At 35.9% G+C, this 17,247-nt stretch overlaps 1 protein-coding gene across 3 annotated transcripts in view; it reads right to left on the bottom strand.

Moving 5' to 3' along the window:
• LOC138704806 (uncharacterized) overlaps positions 1–16,624 on the bottom strand; it is a 180,492-nt gene extending 163,868 nt beyond the window's left edge. For all 3 annotated transcript variants that reach the window (XM_069833082.1, XM_069833099.1, XM_069833091.1), the window contains exon 1: positions 15,997–16,624. In XM_069833082.1, coding sequence (XP_069689183.1) covers positions 15,997–16,131 — 135 coding nt within the window. In that variant the 5' untranslated portion in view covers positions 16,132–16,624. The remainder of the gene's footprint in view (positions 1–15,996) is intronic.
• Positions 16,625–17,247: the final 623 nt, after the last annotated feature.

The following is a 17,247-nucleotide window of genomic DNA, read 5'->3' as shown; positions in this document are numbered from 1 at the left end:
GTAGTATCAAACTTTATAGTAGTGACCGGGTCTGCCTCCTAAGTAGGAGGCAAGATTTCGATTCCGGAAAAAAACAAAGATTGTAAAGGCTGGTCTACAATAAACCGAGAACGAAAACCATAAAGGCTGGTTCACAATAAACCGGGAACGGAAACGACAACGAGAACGGAAATGTTAAAATAAATGTATTTATAGTCCCGTCGCTCTAATTTCCGGCAGCCAATCGCGTTGCAGGCCGGCTACATTTAAACGTGTGCGTCTTGTGATTCGCTGATGAAGATGTTATTCATTTCTTAAGCTCGATAAATACTTAATATAATCGCCCGCCATTTTGGCTCTTTCGCAGGAAGCACACGAAGACTTTATTTGCCGCTCAATTATTTGGTGAATTACAGTGCGTTTGATTTATTATCATAGGAGCTACGACGTGATAATGTTTAACGGTGTGGCAAATAGATTCCTCGCATGGTAGCTCGGCAACGAAAGAACAAAAATGGCGAAAGATACTACCTACCTAGACTTTATAGAGCCTTCACTTCCTAAGACGTAAAGCAAAGAGGAGGAGTCACGCCGGGAATAACAGCGTCGCGACTATAAATGTGAGCATTATTTTAACAATATGTCCGTTCTCGTTCTCGTTTCCGGTTTATTGTGAACCAGCCTTAACGAGAACGGGAAGCGGAGGACGTCAACATGAAGATTTTTGATTTACAATTAACCGAGAATGGAAACGATTATGAATATCGATATATATGTCAATAACGATATGTGAAGTCGATATTACACAATCTTTTGTTATTTGTGTATAATTGACCAATGGCGTTCTCTCATGAGTAGGCCTACAAGCCAGCCAACATGAACACAGGTTAACCAACTTCAAAACTTATGGCACGGAATATTTAAGAATTCAATTCACGTGGTAATGTGGTCACATAATAGGCCTACACGTAATTTATATTGAAAATGATTGTACTGAATTTCTGGGTTAATTACAAGCAATGGATTTTTTATTTTAGTAGGTTATTTTACGACACTTTCTCAACAGCTTAGGTTATTTAGCGTCTGAATGAGATGAAGGTGATAGTGCCGGTGAATTGAGTCCGGGGTCCAGCACCGAAAGTTACTCAGCATTTGCTTATATTGGGTTGAGGGAAAACCCCGGAAAAAACCTCAACTTGCCCCGACCGGGAATCGAACCCGGGCCACCAGGTTTCACGGTCAGACATTACAAGCAATGGATGAAGAAGAAATTATGTCACGGCCTCCTTGCTACAAAATATACGACGACCAAATAGCTTTTTGATAACAGAATGAATCTAGTAGGCAGTGATCGGAAACGAGAACGGCAAAGTTAAAAATTCGCAACCTTCACGTTTCCGTCCCCGGGCTCCAGTAAGCTTCTCGATTGTGAATGCTTACATTTAAATATATTTTAATAAGTAAAGTTGTTATTTTTTCCGTTCTCGTTCTCGTTGTCGTTTTCGGTCCCGGTTTATTGTGGACTAGCCTTAATCTTCACCATAGTCATTCTCGATGCGCAAGTAGTTTCCATAGGATCCGGGACTCATGGGATCGAAACCGTCGCAGGACTTCCAGAAATTTTTGTATGGTGCCATACCCGAAGACAGGGTAGACCAGGGATACAGAACTGGGAGAGAGAGGGGTGGAAGCATGGGGAAAGCATTGGTTCCCTTTCCAAAGTCTACAGGCGCATTGAACGACATCTTCGTGATCGTCCGCAACCTTGTGGCGGATTAAAAGAGACTGGTGCTCCTGAACAGAATGACGAAAGTATTTCCTATCGCAATAATTACAACACTTAAACTTAATCAACAAATTCGAATTAAATACATTAGGTACATGTCTAATGGTATATAAACAAATACAACACATCTGTATGTAAAAAAAAAACCTTTGTAAATATTTAAATGCACAATTTCTCTTTTAAATTCAATTGGTTAAGTTGGCTAAAGTGAACTGATAATAATACTAAATGTTTAAACAATACATATTCTTTTTGTAGTCTTAGCAGATTAGGGAAACATCAATCATGAATAAAATTACTTAAGTAGGTCCTACTCCTTTTCGAAACGTATTGCTATAAAAAACAGATTAATACCTTATCCTTGCATTCGTATTTAGGCCTGTATATACTGTATGATTATATGTAAAAATTAAATCATCCATAACATTTTGAAAATTATAAAAGTAGGCCTATGTATCTTCTATTTTAAATAAAATTGACTACATTGGTCTCACGATAAAAACTAAAACAAATCTAACTTCTCATGTGAATATAAATGTAATTAACTTAGTCTCAACTAGAACGTGAAAGTGGTGAGAGGGGTGAAACCAAGGTTTATGGGGAAATTCATCCACGAGTCCCAAGTTGGCACCGCTGAACTACACAATTATTCATTTCTGACGTGTGAAGCCTATATTCGACCTACACTACTGTAATAGAAAAATGAAAGGATTTTGTGGGACGGAAATTAGACTTCGGTTACCATGGAAATGGTCCATCATATCCGATAAACTGAGCAAAGTGAACAGTCTATTCCTTTACACAAGGAGAGTCCGCATATATACATAACCTATTTGGGAGAGTATATTATCCTACTTCATGGGGGGATTGCAATACAGAGTGGAAATGGAATAAACTTGGAGATTCAAAGGGACGACAGGGTACACTGAAATGAATAGAAAACCTGTATTACATTTTGTGATTAAACGTACGGCTAATTAGAAAATTAAGTTTAAAGTTTCAGCAGCCCGGCAACATCGCCGCTAACATACACTTCTCGTGATAGAAGGGTAAGAGGTCAATGAAATCGGTGTGTCTCGCTAAATTAGCTATTCTCTGTAGCTGTGTTGCAACCAGTGTAGTGACTTGAAAGTAGAGGTTTTTAAAATTAAATTTACACGAAAACCGTCCACACTATTCAAATACGCCAGAGGGATAAATTATTATCTATTAATTTTCATATCGATATGAACAAAAATCACGATCCTACTCGCAATAGTTACCGAATAAGAGGTTGGTAAACATTTGAGAAAAACATTTTTTTCTGAAAAAAAACTTAATTTCCATCAATATGATATTATAGTTTTTTTTTTTACATACAACATGAGCTATTCGCTCTGAAAATCTCCAAGGCTATTTCACTGCCACTCTGAATATAAAGGTATATAAACCTGATTTTACCGCCAATGTGCTGTCTGATGTCAAAATTCTACTCTTTTGTATTGTGTTGTATTATTGTATTGTACTGTATTCTATTCTAAATATCGAACAGTTACCTCTTAGCTTATCGTGTCCTCCTCATTTTCGTTTCTGGATGTTAGAACCAACAATTCGAAGACTTGACGGACACTAATTCTCACACCCATCACAAAGGTGTTTCTGTAGTATTACAGTGCAAAGTACTTCACCCTGTACAAAGCGATTTGGTTCAACATCGTGACTTCTTGATGTTTGTTCTGCTCTCCAGCGGTACCTCTATACTCCCAAGTCAACACGACATTGTAGACTACTACTACTTCAATAATTATGCAAGTCATCTCTTATATTTCTTTTCTTTCACAGCTACACAGTTTCACATAGGTATCCTACTTCACTACCATCACCTTTATAAAATAAAAATGTGCAGTACGAATTTGTCCCTATCACCACGCCATGGCACGTCCTCAGGTTGCGGATAGTGGAGACGGCCTTCAGATATGGAGGATAGCTGCGAATATATTGAATAAGCAGTCGTGGACAGCCGATAAGGGGTGGTCCTCCAGGTGGGGGGTTGGGCGAAGGGCTAACAACCCATCACCGTAAAAACAGCTTATTACGAAACCAAACAATAAGCCACGGAATAGGACTGATTTTCCGGCACGACCACAGCAAAGGAATAATGTTATGAGATTTGGTACTTTGAACGTAACTAGTCTTTGTAGAACAGGAGGGGTAACATTAGTAGCAAAAGAACTAGCTAGATATAGAATAGACTTCGTGGGAGTAAGAGGTTAGGTTAGATGGGAATGGCATATCACAAATAGGAGATTACTTGTTGTATTATGGGGAAGGAAACAATAATCACCAATTAGGAACAGGATTCTTTGTGCATAAAAGCATTAAATCATCAGTAAAAAAGGTCGAATTTATAACTGACAGGTTATCGTATTTAGTAGTCAAGGGTAGATGGTGCGATATCTTAGTTATAAATGCTCACTCCCCTACAGAAGAGAAAGACGACCATGTAAAGAATAGCTTCTATGAGGAATTGGAACACACATTTTTATCAGTTGTTATCTAATTATCACATGAAAATTTTATTGGGGGCTTTCAACGATAAAGTAGGACGGGAGGATATTTTTAAACTAACTATTGGAAAAGAGAGCCTACTAGTAACTAGTAATGACAATGGAGTTAAGTTAGTCAACTTTGAACATTGTACTCTTCACCTGACCTAATTAGGAACATTAAATCCAGACGTTTGAGATGGGCAGGGAATGTAGCACGTATGGGCGAATCCAGAAATGCATATAGAGTGTTAGTTGGAAGGCTGGAGGGAAAAAGACTTTTGAAGAGCGAAGACGTAGATGGGAAGATAATATTAAAATGGATTTGAGGGAGGTGGGATATAATGGTAAGGATTGGATTAATCTTGCTCAGGATAGGGACCGATGGCGGGCTTATGTGAGGGTGGCAATGAACCTTCGGGTTCCTTAAAAGCTATAGTAAGTACGAATTTGTACTGTTGAATTGCGTCAGATTCTTTCTGTACTTCTGCACTGACGGAGTGACAAACTGCTGAAATACGCATTTCTCGGAAAGGAAGTATTCTCGGCCGCCTGAAGCGTTTTGTGGAAGACTTTAAAGCTTTTATAAACACATTGATGAATGTCTATAGCCAATAAATATCTGCCTTAATAACCTACCTTAAACTATAGCTCTAGTAGCTCCTACTCATTAGGCGACGAGCCTAATAGTTATCTATCGTCACGAGTTGGTACTCAAATCAAGAGAATGTAGCGAGACATAACATAATTATAGAATCAATATTTTTCTCAGGAAAATTTATGTTAACGGGAAGTTAATTGGTTTTAAATGAGAGAGACGTTTTGTCAATACCCCGAGACGTCAGACAATACAAAACCATGGGAGTAGTGTGATATTAGGTCATTAAAAATTAAACGAAAATATTTTATGAAGTAAATTTAAAAGTTACAGATATTAATACACAATGGGCCCAAAAAAGGCACAAAATTAGAATTACTCTATTTTCAGTAATACATAACATTAATTTATAATGTTGGAAAGAGCAGGACTTTTTATTATGTTTTTTGAGGCTAAATTAAAATCTTACGGAGACCAATACACAATGACGCGAAAAATGTGGTTTTTGAAGACAATTTATTACCTAAAAATGCAGAAACTGAATGTTAGTAAAAATTAATAATAATTAATAATCTTTCAAATAATCAAAATTAAAAATGATGATGCTCTATGTGACCGGCATTTGCCCGCACAACCATTTGTAGGCGTCTTCTCCATTGTCCAATAGCACTGGATATCTGTCTTTGATGAAGCCGGTCCCAACATTAAGATACAAAGAAGGAATTTTGAAGGAATGTGTGAAAGCTTCTTCAACTCTCTGAAGAAACTTATGCAAATTTGTTCGGCAAAGTAGCGACAAATATGAGTTAAGTTTCTACGAAAAATGTTCGCTTTGTGGTCTTTACTTCAATGCAAATGCAACTCCCGTTATACAAGAACATTTTCCTGGACTCATATTATGTGGGTATGATAAGATGGCTAAATGCCGGTAACGCAATGTCGATGGAGGTCACCGCACGCATTCAGTCTGCCACGGTTATCCGTAACACAAAGCTTTAGGCAGACATTTTTCTAACTCATCCACTTATGTTCAGTTTAATTTTTCCTCCAAAGGAATTATTAAAACCTCTCTCTTGCTCAAATGTTATGTTTTATTTAACGACGCTCTCAACTGCTGAGGTTATATCAGCGTCGCCGGATGTGCCGGAATTTTGTCCCGCAGGAGTTCTTTTACATGCCAGTAAATCTACTGACACGAGCCTGTCGCATTTAAGCACACTTAAATGCCATCGACCTGGCCCGGTATCGAACCAGTAACCTTGGGTATAGAAGGCCAGCGCTATACCAACTCGCCAACCAGGTCGACTCTCTTGCTCAATGTATCATTGTATTTTAAATATAAATTTTTAACAAGTTGCGTGTCCTCAGGTTGCGGATAGAGGAGACGGCCTTCAGATATGAAGAGTAGCTGCGAATATATTTAATAAGCAGTCGTAGACAGCCGATAATAATTGGTCCTCCAGTTTGGGGGTTGGGCGAAGGGCTAACAATCCGTCATCGTAAAAACAGCTTGTTACGAATCCACACAATAAGCCTCGGAATGGGACTGAATCTCTGGCACGACCATAGCAAAGAATGCACATAGAGTGTTGCTGTAGTTGGGAGGCCGGAGAGAAAAAGACTTTTGGGGAGGCCGAGGCGTAGATGGGAGGTTAATATTAAAATGGATTTGAGGGAGGTGGAATATGATGATAGAGACTGGATTAATCTTGCACAGGATAGGGACCAATGACGGGCTTATGTGAGGGCGGCAATGAACCTCCGGGTTCCTTTAAAGCCATAAGTAAGTAAAGTAAAAACATGTTTTTAAGATTGATAATAGTCTAAATATTTGTTTATATTTCAACTGAACGTGAGTGCCATTGCCAATGACCTTGTGCTCAACACATAACAATGCACAACAGAATGACAAACGACTGCTTCGGCGTAATAATAATAATAATAATAATAATAATAATAATAATAATAATAATAATAATAATAACAATAACAGTTTTTATTTTCCCTGGCAGAGTTAAGGCCATCAGGCCTTCTCTTCCACTCAATCAGGATCAAAGCACATACAGGCGTACGTATCGGGCAAAGTAAATAGGCTAATGATGGTCTATTCTCTTTTTTTTAAGTTCGACTTAGAAAACACATTTTGTTCTGGAAAAACCTTGAGAGTTACAGAAAAACATCATTGACTTTTTTCTTCAGTTATTGATGTTCTACCACCAATATTTCTTTTGGAAGTTTTTATTGTTTACTCCCTTCATACACGAAACACGTAAACACACAAAAGGTAAACAAAATAAATCTAATGTGGAATCTTTCAAAGTCCTCCCTATTATTGTGTACTAATGCTTTTTTCAATTTTGGTAAATAGTTATTTTATGAAAATAAGGGTGTGATAACAAAATATTTCAAACAAATGTTCTGTGTTTTTTGTACGTGAAATCAGAATCTGATTTTGATAGTTTGAGATCTCATTAAAAAAATGAGTTGACCTTTAAATGACTTTGTTAACCTACACTAAATAAAAAAGAAAAAAAGAAACTTTTCCCTTTCAACGAAGACACGTCTATTCAAAATTCTATTCTCGCAAACGCGCTGTTTTCGAGAAAAGCAGCTGGGGTGGGGGGAAACATATAGTGTATCATATTATCGGTTGCCAGGGCTCGAGGCTAAATCTTTGCCTACGTACGTCAAAATCAGGGATAATGAATTCCGCTAGGACCGGTGCCTTCACTTCAGGTCTGGAATTATCCACAGTCCAAGGCCAAGATATTCCAGGAAAGTCATGCCTGGAGAGATCAGCAACGAGGCAACGAATGCAATGAGAGTCCTAATTTTCCACTGTGGCACTCGGTCTGGGGTTGTGTCTGCTAAACCTCGATTCAATTGCCGTGATTGATCGATTCGTAATTGAAGAGTATGATAAAGCGCGTTAAGTCCATTTTTATGAAGGGAATTGGCAAGTTTTTTTATCCACTGTTCTACCGACTGAGCGAGTTTACAAGTGACATGCACAATAACACAAACGTTTGGACAAGAATTGATGTTGTTTTGGAAGAAAACAAGCTTAAAATATAGTGATAGAGGTCTCAAATATAATAATATATGTACAAATCATAAAAATGTCCAAATGGACAGAGAGTTTTGAGATCACGCTGTTCTATTATAGAGAAGTTAGTGGGTACTTCGACTGACATTTAGCCTGGAATACTGCGATCGTCTGTCCAAGCTCATGAGGGTATAGCGTAGACCAGCCTCCTATGGCGCACCCTGGGTAACGACTCTATCTGTACGTTGGTCTACACAACGGACTTCATATGGGTGAATGACGATCAGTTAAGTACAGTACAAGAAAAATGTAATCTCGCAAACTCAGAGAATAATTTGTACATGTGTGTCACAAATGGCAGTGCTATAACTTAAAAGAGCGACATTTATATTATATTATATTATAAGTTGTAATATTTTATTATTAATTCATTACGTTTCCACTTTTAGGAGAGTCATAGCAAAGGAGGCAAGACCTGTCCTGTGACTTCATCATGTACCGTGTCTATATCATCAATGGGTATGGTAGGGGAAGTTAGGTTTTAATCTGATGAACTGCCGTGTTAGTAGATTCGTATAATATTAACCATTATGAAACAAACTGCTCACATGCCAGGTCTCGACTACTCATCTATACTCTCCTATTTGTGTATTTTCCAAGCTGCACAGTTTGTTGTAGAAAAGGTTTCAGTTCGATTACTCTAATTAAGAATAAGTTGAGATTCTCTATGCAGTCTTAGAATATTAATTATCTCATGATGAATTGACCATCATTGCAAGGCTTCGTTCCGACTAAAACTGTGCAGAAGTGATACTTCAGGAAAAATAAATAAATTTCGGAATATGAATTACATATCTTTGGCGTGTTAAATATTACAGTACCTGGTTAACTAGTTTCAGCCTGTTATTGGACATCTTCAGAACTGGTTGGTGCTGGTCTTGGCGTCTTTTGTTTGTGTTTTCTGTGGGGGTATGTTTGTGTAGTGTAATGTGGAGTCAAAGAGTGTGTGTTCTGAAACTGAGTTGTGTTGAGAATTTCATTTGGATGTGTTTTTGTGTGTTTATATATTTCGTATTGTTCAAGTGTGTTTAGTTTCTGGCTTTTTGGTTCAATATGTAGAATTTCCATGTCTGTGTTTATGTTACTGTAGGTGTGGTTAGCATTTGTGATGTGTTCTGCATATGTGGATGTGTTTTGTAATTTTGTTATGGCTGTGATGTGTTCTTTGTAACATGTTTGAAATGATCTGCCTATCTGTCCTATGTAGAAGTTGTTACAGGTGTTGCGTTTGAGTTTGTATACGCCTGTGTGGTTGTATTTGCTTGTTTGTATTGTTTGTGTGTTGAGATGTTTTTGTAGAGTATTGTTTGTTGCAATCTTGTGTTTTTGTTTTCGTATGTTAGTGTGATGTATTTTTTGTGTTCTTGCATTTGTGTTGTATTCTTATGTTTTAAGATACTGTACCACATTAGACGACATAAAAATCGGAATATTAGAGATGAAGTAGGCCTAGAAGTTAGCCCCTTATAAAAACAGATAGCTTGAGTATGTCCAGAGAATAAAAGGTAATAGAGTAACTAAACAAATCTAGACGAAGATAATGTCAAGATTGATCTTGGAAAATAGGGAAAGAATGAGACTGGAACAGATTTTATTGCTCAATCCATAAAGTGAAAGAGAAGAAGAATGATTTTAGTCAAAGAATCAGATGGTGGAGTGAGTGTCCGTCAATTTTTCTTCACTCAGTCTTGTACTCTAGCTTCGGTATGCGTTTTGAACTCAAGATCAGTCCTGCCTTTGCGTGGGAACCTCACGGTCGTGGATTCCAGTTCCATCCAAGGCGTGTAGTCAGTTACGCTGAATTGATTAACACCGCCATCGTGCTGTTCCGCTATATAAGAGTCCAACCATGTAACCATCTAAAAGTAAAAGAGCGATAAAGACCAAGTATGTGAACAAAGTAATCTAAAAAAATGTATAAAACATTTCAATACACCTGTTGACAATTCCCGTACAATTTGTATGGCGCACACAGATATTCAGAGCTGGCCTATAGTTTATTCGATGAATATTTAGTGCGCGTCAAAACCAATTCCAGCCTGTCGGTCACTTTCCTATTGGTTCAGGGTCGCTGAGCGCAGTACGTGTTACGCGATACGTTGCACAGTACACCGAGGCTATAACAATGATGAGGATGGCTCATGAGCGAGCGACCTTGGCAACAAGAAGCCACCACATCGATGTATCAACCTGTTTAACAGCACAAAATTATTTCATACAATTTTAGACTTCCATTTTTTACATTTTGGATACCTGCATGGTGTGATTCAGAACAAAATTCGTACCTTTGCCACGCATTAGCATGGATTGCATATTCATTCTACAGATTTTGTAAAAGGAGACACAAAGAAGTGATTTAACTTGCTTCCAAGTTCAGGCAAATGAAAAAAATCACTTGCATAGACCTATACTCATACCAGGATTGCCAGATTCTCTAGTCAGGAATTCAGAACAGATGATGATACTACGTACCTTGATGTAACTACACAGTTGAATTAATTTTATTTGTAATACAACAGATTTTATAATTTTCTATACGAGAAGAAATGTTAGAAGGATTTGAAATAGGGAAAGGAGTACGACGAAGAAAGATGCCCTTTTATCACCTACTCTGTTCAACATCTACTTGGGGGATTTAGTGAATAACTGAAGTGCATAAGATTTTCTGATAATATGGCGTTGTTAGCAGAAGAGGAGATGATTCTAAGGGATATGCTACTGGAGCTAAATGACAGCTGTGAGCAGTATGGAATGAAAATAAATGCCAACAAGACGAAGACGATAGTCATAGGAAGGAAAGTAAAGAAGGTAAACTTACGAATTCTAAATGAGGCAATAGATCAAGTGGACAGCTTCAGATACTTCGGGTGTACTATAAGCAGTAACATGAGCTGCTGCCAAGAAGTCAAAAGGAGGATAGCAATGGCAAAGGAAGCTTTCAATAGAAAAAGGACCATCTTCTGCGGACCCCTGGAGAAAGAACTAAGGAAGAGACTAGTTAAGTATGTGGTGTGTGGCATTGTATGGGTCAGAAACATGGACATTACGACGAAGTGAAGAGAAGCGACTAGAAACATTTAAAATTTGAATTTGGAGAAGAATGGAGCGTGTGAAATGGACAGACAGAGTAAGAAACGAAGCTGTGTTGGAAAGAGTACATGAAGAAAGAATGATACTGAAACTGATCAGAAAGAGGAAAAGGAATTGGTTAGGTCACTGGTTGAGAAGAAATTGCCTACTGAAGGATGCACTGGAAGGAATGGTGAACGGGAAAAGAGTTCAGGGTAGAAGAAGGTATCAGATCATAGACGACATTAAGATATATGGATCATATGAGGAAACTAAAAGGAAGGCAGAAAATAGGAAAGACTGGAGAATACTTGGTTTGCAGTGAAAGACCTGCCCTTGGGCAGAATAATATGAATGAATTAATAAATGCTTTATCAGTTTTATGTATTTCAACTAATTATACAGAGTGTTAGGAGTTTGAGTGCACAAATTTTAACATGAGGTTCTCTGTATGAAATAGAACCAATACTTCTAATGAAATATTTTCCTACAACGATAGTTTAACCAATAAAAAATAAATTGTGTGGAAAGTTTCGTTGCCGACGTTTTCATCTCTCATTAAAATTGTAAGGTTTACTATGAATATCGCGATAGATATCAATTTATCTCTTTGTCTTTTTTTTTTTTTTGCATAAAGTGAACCGTTTATTCACAAATTAATACTCAAATTTTATTATCTGTACATTCCATGTAACTAACTATTAGTATTGTACGTGGCATTAATTTGTGAATATACGGTTCCTTTTATGCAAAAAAAAAAAAAAAAAAAAAAAAAAGACAAAAACATAAATTGTTCAGCTTTTTAATATATAGTAAACCTTCAAATTTTAAAGAGATATGAAAACTTCGGCAACGAAACTGTCCACTCAATTTATTTCTTATTGGTTGAACTATGCATCTTAGGAAAATATGTTATCAGAGCTATTATTCTATTTCATACTAAGAACATCCTACTAAAATTTGTTCAATCAAACACCAACACCTTGTATAAGGCCTAAACTTTTTAATTTTGTTACATTTTTGTTGGATTATGAAGTTTTCTTTGAATTATATTATTGATAAAACCTGGAAAAATAATATCATATTACAGCCTGGACTTTACATAAAAATGCATGATACAGTGTTTAAATCTTGTCAATAATAAACAGACTTCCAAAGAGAGTAAAGAATAAAAAATACTGTATAATAAGCTACCTAATACCTACGTACTATAATATTATAGTTTTTATTTCAATACAACCCGGTAGGAGGTGCCAGGCGGCGTTGACAACAATGTTGAACATTTGTTGGACAGGGTTTTGAAAAAATAAATAAGAATTTTTTAAAAATAATTTTACAAAAATGAGCAATAAATTATATTTGTTCAATCTTTCTCATATTCCGGGGTAAATATAACTAAAGCCAGTACACAGGACACACCATTAAAATCCAGAACAATCCTGGGAAATTCAGGCAACCCTGACTCATACCATACAAAATATATATATATATATATATATATATATATATATATATATATATATATATATATAAGCGCGCAATATATAATTTTCGTCACTATTAATTTATATCTGTAATATTTTAATAGTCTTCAAATGGAGTTGCTGAAAACATACGTAATGTCCCGCAGTAGTATTTCCACTCAGTTCTGTATGAGAATTATTACATTTTCAGCTAAGCGAATATTGGTACCGTTGCAAGATATAATCCGCTATAACTTCGGAGCACGGACCCATTCAATTGCTGCCGTGGAAAAGTGATAGGGCTATTCATCTTCCATCAAGAGTCAGATGTATTCGCTTTAGTTACCGTTGCGACATGCCATATTTATAAATATGCTTATGTGGCTCAGTATCCTAACGGAGACGTAACCTGCCAGAGCCCAAGCCTTGAAACAAGCGATGATGAAGAAAATGATCAGAGCCACTTTCCGGGTACGCTATTTTCTGACTTGCTTCAAAATGTTTAATATATAGAAAATAGGTCATATTATTAAAAGAGCTTATAAATAAATATATAAATGAATGAATGAATGAGTGAATGAATGAATGAATGAATAACTGAATAAATGAATAAATGAATGAATGAATGAACAGCTGAATAAATGAATAAACAACTAAATGAATAAATTAATAAATGAATAAATAACTAAATAAATAAATGAATAATTGAATAAATGAATAATTGAATAATTGAATAAATGAATAATTGAATAATTGAATAAATGAATAATTGAATAATTGAATAAATGAATAATTGAATAAATGAATAATTGAATAAATAAATAAATAAATAAATAAATAAATAACTAAATATATAAATAACTAAATAAATAAATAAATAAATGAATGAATAAATAAATCAATGAATAAATGAATAATTAAATAAATAAATAATTGAATAAATAAATAAAAACTAAATGAATAAATGAATAAATAAATGAATAAATTAATAAATGAATAAATAAATAAATTAATTAATTAATAAGTAAATAAATAAATAAATGAATAAATAAATAAATAAGTAAATAAATAACTAAATGAATAAATAACTAAGTAAATGAATAAATAATAAATAACAAGTAGAAACGAATGTAAAATGGTCACCGTTAGTCGAAGTGACCATTCCTAAACATGAGCTTGAAATTCCGGTATCAATACGTAAGCCAAAAATTTTTCTCAATATCTCCCGTTATCCCTACCATTCAATCAAAAGCTATATTGCCACCGCATTGTACCTACTAATATGACGACCAATGGACAATTAATTACTCAAGCATGAGTAAGGCTCAACTCACACGGACCACAGCACAACCACAAAACGTGGTCCACTTGTGGGCGGTCAGGAATTAGTGTGGAAACAGATTATGGTAACTCACATGGACCACAAACTGAAGTCATTGTCGACGTGAGTGGTCGGTATCGCCCACAGAACAACCACAGAATTGTGGTCGAGCGCAACTCACGCCGACCACGCGCCAACCACTCGCCGCCGACACCGTATCCTTGGAAACGACAGACGCTTTACACCCGTATCCTTGGAAACGACAGACGCTTTCTTGGCAAATAGCAAGCTTGCGGTGTGGTTGGCTGTTGTCGATATAGACTTCAAGCGACCACAAAAAAAGAAGCCCGTGTGTGGTCTATTCCGCCTACAGCACATACACACACACACACACACACACACACACACACTGCAAAATAATCGCAAAGTTGTGACCCTTGTGAGTTGATCCTAATACCCAATGCACCAGTGATTCGTAACTAGGGACCGTATTTTGTCCCATCATGCTGCAAGGTTAAGTATTAGCCTGCTGGAGTTTTTACTACGTGACTACTAGGGGACTACGCGCGTACATGTACAGTATGCAAGCGAAGGACTTGACTGGGTGCTGGTTAAGTTCGGCAGAACAAAACATGGACTGCTTTAACAATTACACTAATATATACAATTTAAATTATTTAGAATATGTACACTAGAATACGGTATATTTATTATTTACACCATCATATATAATATAGATATATGTACGGTACATCTATCACACATTATTTACACTTTTATCTACAATGTTTTGTATTGTAATGCAATTTATTTAATGTATTTAACAATACTATAGCCTACTTATTTTGTGAATAATGCATAATGGTGTATATGTTTGATCAACGTAAACTTACATTCTTTATGACAGTGTAAATACTAAAAATAGCGTATTTAAATGTACATAGTGTAGAGGGGCTGTCAGACATTGATTACTTTCAAAAGCTGATTGTCGAAAGTACACGTTTTCGTCTCTCTTCCTTCAAATATTACTTTTGTAGAATATATTTCTATTTTTAATGTATCAATTTTCTTTCATTTTGTTAATGATTCCTTTAACCAAATTATCTTACTTAACAATAAATTGTAATTGTTTAGTTCTTAGAATTACATGCATCTAAACATATGTAGCCTACATTTTGCTCTCACTATTATTACGACTATTAATATTATTATTATTATTATTATTATTATTATTATTATTATTATTATTATTATTATTATTATTATTATTATTATTACATATATAGCACGTATGGACGAATCCAGAAATGAATACAGTGTTAGTTGGGAGGCCGGAGGGAATAAGACCTTTGGGGATGCAGAGACGTACATAGATGGGAGGATAATATTAAAATGGATTTCAAGGAGGTGGGATATGATGGTAGGGACTGGATTAATTTTGCTCAGGATAGGAATCGATGGCGGGCTTATGTGAGGGCGGCAATGAACCTCCGGGTTCCTTAAAAGCCGTAAGTAAGTAAATAAGTATTATTATTATTATTATTATTATTATTATTATTATTATTATTACATTGTTTTCTGTATTGCTGTTACGTATAATATTTGCTATGTATTTTTATACTGGTTGAGTGGAAAAGAAGGCCCAAGGCCTTAACTGTGCCAATAAAAATAAATCAATTAAATAAATGATTAAATACAGTAATTTAAATTGTTGGAAAAGTCATTAGTACAGGTTTAAAGAGTATACGAGTGTTCCCTCATAGATTTTGCAGATTTTATTTTATTTTATTTTTCACTAAAAGTTCATGGGCAGGTAAAACAATATTGTTTTTCACATTATTATGTCGTTGTAACACAATATAAGACCAGGATATGAAAAATATTGCAATGAGTCCTAAAGCAATATTTCGAAATTTTTCCAGAGATTTAGCATAAATTAAAGTGCTAATTATGAGAGACGATCTGAAAAGTCTTCGAGAATATTTTCATTTCATTCCAAAATAATGTTTATTTTATATGCATTGTGTAATATATTTCATTAGGGTTATATGGTAATGCAGCTGCAAGAGATCTATACGCGCAATTCGAAGACTGTACAAATGTTAAAATACCAATTCGAATAAAAAAACATGCTGAATTGCAAACTGACCTGCCTTCCTAGAGGGGGAGTTCCGTACGGTGTTGCCTGGTAGACACTGCCGGAAGTTGTCATTGTTGAACGCCGAGTGGCATTCCGACGGCTGCTGAAGATCGTCTCCATATTTCTCCCACGTGCGGAAATCATTAAAAGTAGAAAAACTTCACTCCACCATCGCAAAAGTAAACGTGACGCTATAGGAGTGCCACACTACATGTTTTGTCTTATTGTACATCACACGGGCACGCAACTGTCAATAAGTATTTTATAAAATCACTGTTTTGATAGTTATTTAATTGTAGTACAAGGTTTTCTCTGTGGGTTTTATAAATAAATTAACAGTCTTTTTGTTGTTCTTTGTGTTTAAGAAAAATATTATAATGATGTAAGTCAGTCTGAATAAGATATCTAAAAATATAAAGTTTATTATTACTGAGCACGGCCACGAAATGTTCACCACAAGTGCAGTTTAATTTAAACATAAGCTCATTCGGTTACATGTGCTTTACCACGAAATGCGTACGCATAGAATCTCGAAGCAGCTTTTTCCCCTCTACCTGCCTGTAATATTATTGCTGACAGGTACAGCGTGAGAGGAGTGAGGCCATTCTTGGCCGCTAACTATTGCTTATGCAGCAGCTTCCCCGCACCTAACCATAGTTACTCGTCCGTTCTTCAACCAATCAAGATGCGAGACATCGAGGTGTCTTCTGCTACATAACGACGGTAACGCTCCTAGTGGCGGATCCCAAGTTCATTGGCATTGACCTTAGATGCATGCTGTAGCATCGGGCGCACTGACTCGTGTGGCAGAAAAATAACCAAACTCGTTTTGGTTTAGTATTTTCTTTTCCTTGCTTTTTAATCATCTTTGGCATTCCGAAAGGAGAATGGAATGCAGAACACTTCTTTTCTTTTCTCTTGCTTACTAGAAGGCGTTTGTTAAGTTTACAATATAATTCCAATTGATTTAATAATGACTTTGATAAGTAATTGAGAGCTCTCGTTGTTTATATCTTAACTATGTAGCGCGGTCTGCTGTGGAATTGTGAGAGTCCTGAAGATGCACGGCGCAGAGAATGAATTGGAACATAAAATTGCTTACGTACGTCTCCTTTTATTTAATATGCATTTATGGCAAAAATATTCGGTAAAAGTATGCATTTGCATGAACTTCCGCAGTTTAGTTATAACTTGTAGAGCGGCTCTGAGGCCTTCTTAGCGTTCAATTCTATAGCATCAGAGATATTTTTATTTATTTTA

This window comes from Periplaneta americana, chromosome 1 (assembly GCF_040183065.1).
Source record: "Periplaneta americana isolate PAMFEO1 chromosome 1, P.americana_PAMFEO1_priV1, whole genome shotgun sequence".
Lineage (NCBI taxonomy): Eukaryota > Metazoa > Arthropoda > Insecta > Blattodea > Blattidae > Periplaneta > Periplaneta americana.
This window is presented reverse-complemented; position numbering and strand designations above follow the sequence as displayed.